At 43.3% G+C, this 6,225-nt stretch overlaps 1 protein-coding gene across 1 annotated transcript in view; it reads left to right on the forward strand.

Moving 5' to 3' along the window:
• The window catches only part of LOC146697923 (aldehyde dehydrogenase, mitochondrial-like), a 33,008-nt gene extending 28,115 nt beyond the window's left edge, over positions 1-4,893 (forward strand). Inside the window, exon 13 of the mRNA XM_085472855.1 lies at positions 4,551-4,893. Within this exon, the coding sequence (XP_085328981.1) occupies positions 4,551-4,583 (33 nt within the window). The 3' untranslated portion in view covers positions 4,584-4,893. The remainder of the gene's footprint in view (positions 1-4,550) is intronic.
• The last annotated feature ends 1,332 nt before the right edge of the window (positions 4,894-6,225 follow it).

A 6,225-nucleotide genomic window follows, 5' to 3' on the forward strand; every position in this document is an offset into this window, starting at 1 on the left:
TAGGTGGCTCTCATATCTTTAAGCTGGGAATCATAGGTGAGGTTATCATTAGCTTTTCCTTTATTCTGAGCCTCAGAGCACATGTGCCAAATTCAAGGCCCGCCAGCCGAACGTGGCCCGCCACATCATTTTATGTGACCTGCGAGTGATTGTGCAAGACTGTCTTAAAATAAGTTTACTGTATACTGCTCAAAAGCACAGTGACTGCAAACTACATCTCCCACAATGCATTTCAATTATTTGAACCTCAGTGCAGCCAGGAGCAGGGGTGAGAGGCAGAAGATAAGATGAAAGGAATAAAAGACACACAGATACAGTTGTAAACAAGTTATACCTGCTGTAAGGTGCAGTGTAACCAGTGGAAGTCCACCAGAGGTAGGAATGTAGGTCGCATCATACTATGGTAAATATGGTTTATAAATAGGAGGGAATGTTATTTATAACTACAGTATCAAAATGTCCATGTAGTTTATCGTGATGTCCCGGAGGATCTGTTAAATATAGACGTGTGGTCTCCACAGAAACGTCAGAATCTCAGCTCAAAGCTCGTCAAACCATTTCAACGACCAACAAAAAGCCCAAACAGCAAACGATTAAAGAGCAGGTAAACAGATTGTGTAAAAAGATGCAAACATGGATCCCGTTGGGTAATGGTAAATGGACTAGTTCTTATATAGCGCTTTTCCACTCTTCTGAGCACTCAAAGCGCTTTACACAACTTGTGCATTCACCCATTCGCACAAGCACAACTGACATTCACACACATTCATACTCCAATGAATGCATCGGAGAGCAATTTCGGGTTAGTATCTTGCCCAAGGATATTTGGCATGCAGACTAGGGGGAAGCCGGGAATCGAACCACCAACCTTCCGATCAGTAGATGACCTGCTCTACCACCTGAGCTACAGCCACCCGTGCAGGAAGGGTGGGTGCAGGAAGCCGACATCTCACATCGTCACCCTCCAACCAAACGTCCCTGAACCAGCAGCAAAAGAAGACCACACTACACGTCTGAAAAACATTGAATTCCCTCTTGCTTTGGATGCCACCACGATAAAACCGCACAGCTCTATCTGTGTGTGCTGCGAGACCAGGCTCCCATCAAAACTCTGTTTTCTGTTATTTGTTTGCTTATTACGCACCAGTCTATCGTTGTGTACAGAGCTGTCAGCTGCTGTTTTCCCCCAAAAATGACAAAAAAGCCAAATTTTTGCTATTTAGTACCAAAAAAATTCAACTTGCAAAACGCTTAATTATGTCTCCAATAAACCCTCTGCACTATATAGAAATGTTTATGACTACAACAAACTACAACAGCCAAAAAATGGTCAGTGTGAACAATGAGCTACCACCACGTCTACACATGCGTCTTACAGCATATGTAACTTGTATTTTACACATTTATTTCTTCCAATTTAAGTCCAAAGAGTCAAGCTGACAGCTTTCTTTCTTTTTCTTTATTAGGTAGAAAAACAGTTAAATATGTCTGGCTGTTTAAGATCAAAGTGGGCTGCATGCCTCAGAGGCTGATGCAGGAGGGAGCGCGTGTGAGTCTCAGGAAATGATCTAATCACGCTTTTTCTGGCAGAAATTCTGATTTCAGTTCAACTCGTGATTTTCTTCAGCACAAAATTCACAGCGTACAGTAACATTTACAAGCATGACAGAAAATGACGTCATTTCATCAAAACAATAAATGCTGTTACTCTAATGTATGACGAAAACTAACGTGGTTTCAAATGTATTTATTAATAAGGAACATGCAGGTACAGCCTTTAAAGCTTTTGACCAGTTATTACAAATGAAGAACTAAAAGGACCATTTTTGACTTAACTTAAAAAAGTGCAAAAAATCCTTTATTATGTGAAGTTACAGTTAAGTAAAATACAACAGAAACCGTATTTGGTGAGACACCATGTCACAGTGTGTTATGGCACCTCCTAACTGTCCTCTGGTTCTGCTTAATAAATAACGCTACAGATCCTGGGTCAGTCAGGAGCGCTGCAAAAAACCGCAGCTTTGGGCGTCACATGATCGCGCTGTCTGAAATCGCAGTTTTGATCAGAGAACGATCAATCGTTCAGCCTTCTGTGGTTAGAGAGGAAAGGCTTGGCTTGCATATCTTAAACTCGGTCTTCTAATCAGGGTCGTAGTATCAGCTGAGCGTTTAATTAGGCTCAGTTATCAGCATTAGTTATGCAGTATGTTAGAAAGGATTAAGTCATATAAAATCGATCGTTGTCAAACCCATAAAGAATCATTTTATTGTGTTCAGTCAGACTGAGTCACAAATATTTGTGTCAAAGATTTGATACCTGGGAATAATGTTTCTGCACCGTAGGGATGGGTATCGTTTAGGTTTTATCCGATACCGGTGCCAAATCGGTACTTTTGAAACGGTGCCGGTGCTTAAAGAATGGAGAACACAAAATTGGTCCAAAAACCTCTCATGTTCAGCTGTTTTTTTGTAAAAAGATAACAATGTTAGCCTTTTCTGCAGCTATGGGGCATATATGGTATCACTCTTGGCTGGAAGCAGTGCTTAAACAATGGAAAAACACAAACTTTGTCCAAAAACCTCTCATGTTTAGCTGTTTTTTTTGTAAAAAGATAACAATGTTAGCCTTTTCTGCAGCTATGGGGCATATATGGTATCACTCTTGGCTGGAAGCAGTGCTTAAACAATGGAAAAAACACAAACTTTGTCCTAAACCTCTCATGTTTAGCTGTTTTTTTTGTAAAAAGATAACAATGTTAGCCTTTTCTGCAGCTATGGGGCATATATGGTATCACTCTTGGCTGGAAGCAGTGCTTAAACAATGGAAAAACACAAACTTTGTCCAAAAACCTCTCATGTTTAGCTGTTTTTTTTGTAAAAAGATAACAATGTTAGCCTTTTCTGCAGCTATGGGGCATATATGGTATCACTCTTGGCTGGAAGCAGTGCTTAAACAATGGAAAAACACAAACTTTGTCCAAAAACCTCTCATGTTTAGCTGTTTTCCACTTTTTCTTTGGTCATTTTAGCCTTTTTGGCCAGGGTGAAGGGAGTATCTGCCATCAAACAAGAAGACAGCCGCATGTAGCTATGATGATGTTTGCTAGTTCACCTTACATGCATTAATGTAATAACGTGGTTAGCCTACTCAACGTAAATTACACACGAACAACATTAAGCTACTCACGCAGAGAAGAACGGCTGCTGCTGCATCATCATCCTCATCATTTCTGCTACACTGGCAGGGCTAGGGGCCAGGACTCTCCTCTTCGGGGTTTTTGGGGGATATTGCTAACTCCGGGTCCGATAACAGGCAACCCACGCACAGTAGATGTGCTCGGTGTGAGGTCTCGCAGCAAGCTATCAAATACGGCGCATTGCTGGGCTTTTAAAAAAAACGCTATGTGTCGCCAGGTGTTTCATCGGATTCTTGGTGTTACCTCCTTTGACAGTATCACAGTATCAGCTTAAAGCACTTGTTGCTGCTGAGTTTGCATCTTTTGCTGTGAAGTACAGCCAGACTTTTGACCGCTTCGCCTTGGGCATTTTTAATCTGTAGCTCTGCTCTAAAAGAACGTACGTACCTGGCCCCGCCTACTATCCTCGGAAACGTAAAATGATTGGCTAGAAGTGTATCACAGCTCAGGAAAAAAAAGCACCAAAATAAAGCACCGAAATGTGCGCTGCTTTTCGGTCTGGTTACTACCGTTTATGTCAGAACCGGTGCCATCATGGCACCGGACACCGGTACCCATCCCTACTGCACCGTGTACAAAAACAGGACGTAACAGAGTCATCCTTTAATATTAAATATAATATTAGGTCACAGTAGGGATGGGACTTTTTGAAAACACTGAGTGCAGCGATGCACTCCTCAAACACGACTCTGAAGTTTGCAGACAACACAAACGTGGTGGGTTTTATACCAAACAATGAGAGGGGCACCTCTCCCTGTTTGTTGAACAACCTGCTGATTAACACCAGCAAGACCAAGGAGGTCATAGTCGACTACAGGAGGTCCAGGAGGACAGAGCACCCACCTCTCCTCATCCGAGGAGCCTCCACAAAGCCTCTTCTTCCTCAGGAAACTGAAGCGGGCTGGACTTCCCCCCCCCCCCCCCCCCCCCCGTTTGCTCAGAGCTTTTTACAGAGGAAGGCCAGTCGTATTGCTGCTGACCCCACTCTCCCAGGACTGTTCATCGCTGCCATCGAGGTCACGGCATAGTTACATAGAAACCCCCACCTGAGGGACAGCTTTCTGCCAAGAGCTGTGAAAGCCATCTGTCCACCTGCCCTTCCCTCTGCTTCCCTGCACACACACTCACATCCAGTCGCTGCACTCTCGAGACTTCTGCCTGTGTTTTTCACTTTTTGCCCTTTTTTAAAATCTTACTTATGTATTTATTGATCTTTTGTTTTCTTTATCAGCGAGGGCATCACAGTAAGTTTTGTAATGTTTTAGTAACATAATGACAATAAATGTGATGCACCCTGTGATGCAGTGTACATTAGACATTTCTTACATGTTGACAGCCTGCTCGTGCTTTCAGGTGACCATCAAGGTACTGCAAAAGAATTCTTAGACGTGTGCAGTGAGACGGGACGACAGCTGACTGAAAGAGATGCAGAGAAGATAAACTGTCCTCTGGTACACAAGCAGTACCAACCTGCTGAAGCGAGGTGGAATCTGTGCTGTGGATTCAAAAAATCATCTCCCCACTTAAAGGTTGATCTCAGTGAAATATGTTAGTGAATGAAATCACCAAACTCGATTAGTTTTCAGTCATGGCTGAGATCAAACACTAGGATCAGAATTTGATCGTATTACTGCAGCTGTATGTAGAGAGTCTGTGGACTTGTCTCTCATTTTTCATAATAAATTGATTTGAGTCACTCTGCTTCATGTGTGTGTGTGCAAACTCGCAGACGACCAATTACACTGTTGAAAAATGAAAGCACATTTTAATCAGAGTAGCATCAATCAGGTAAACATCTGTGAGTGTTAAATAGTTTCAGCTGCTGTGCTGTTAATGAAATTAACAGCAGGTGCAACAATGAGACAAACCCTAAAGCAGCAGCGGTTTAACAGGTGGAGGACACTCGTGTTTTTCTCTGCTCATCTTTTTAAAACTAGTTCTGAATTTGGCTCAGGCCAGTTTCACTACTGATATCAAGACGTGATACCTGGACACAGCACGGGTTGCACAGGTAGCTGCTCCAGGATGGCTCATCAACACGTGCCATACAGTTTGCCGTGTCTCCAGCACAGGCTGCAGAGGATGAAGGAGATTCCAGAAAACAGGCAGTTAGAGCAGCTTTGACTCTCTGACCAGAAACAGACTTCGTAGAGTGGCCTGAGTGCCTCATGTCCTCTGGTTGGCCCCGTCCTTACTGCCTGGGAGTGTGGACTGCCTCGAGTAGCTATCAATATGAAGAAGTGAAGCTTTTTCTTCATATGTGAATTATATGGACATTGAGGCTGTGGACAGCTACAGGTACCTTGGTGTTCATCTGAACAACAGACTGGACTGGACTCATAACTCAGACGCCCTCTACAGGAAAGGGCAGAGCAGGCTGTACCTGCTGCGGAGACTCAGGTCGTTTGGAGTGGAGGGCCCACTCCTGAAGACCTTCTATGACTCTGTGGTGGCTTCTGCTATCTTTTATGGCGTGGTCTGCTGGGGCGGCAGCATCTCTGCTGGGGACAGGAAGAGACTGAACAGGGTGATCCGAAGGGCCAGCTCTGTTCTAGGATGCCCTCTGGACCCAGTGGAGGTGGTGAGTGACAGGAGAACGGCGGCTAAGCTGTCATCCCTGTTGGACAACATCTCCCACCCCATGCAGCAGACTGTGACAGCACTGAGCAGCTCCTTCAGTGGGAGACTGCGGCACCCACGGTGTGGGACGGAGAGATTTCGCAGGTCTTTCCTCCCCACTGCTGTCAGACTCCATAATAAAGACTTTAACTGATCAAGCACACACATCCATACATATGCAATAATACTAAGTGCAATAATCTTTTCTGTCATCGTTGTATTTTTACTCAGTTGTATATAGTATTTGTATTTGTATTCTATTTTTATCTTATTGTATATTTATTTTATTTTATTCTACTGTATATAGTATATTATTTTATTCTATTCTGTACAGCTGTGTACTGTATTTATTCTTATTGTATTCTAATTTTTGCCTCATAACTTTTGCACTGTCCACTTCCTGCTGTGA

Source organism: Copadichromis virginalis, linkage group LG11, assembly GCF_057382275.1.
Source record: "Copadichromis virginalis isolate Kocher_CV1m ecotype Utaka linkage group LG11, C_Virginalis_male_GT1.1, whole genome shotgun sequence".
NCBI lineage: Eukaryota > Metazoa > Chordata > Actinopteri > Cichliformes > Cichlidae > Copadichromis > Copadichromis virginalis.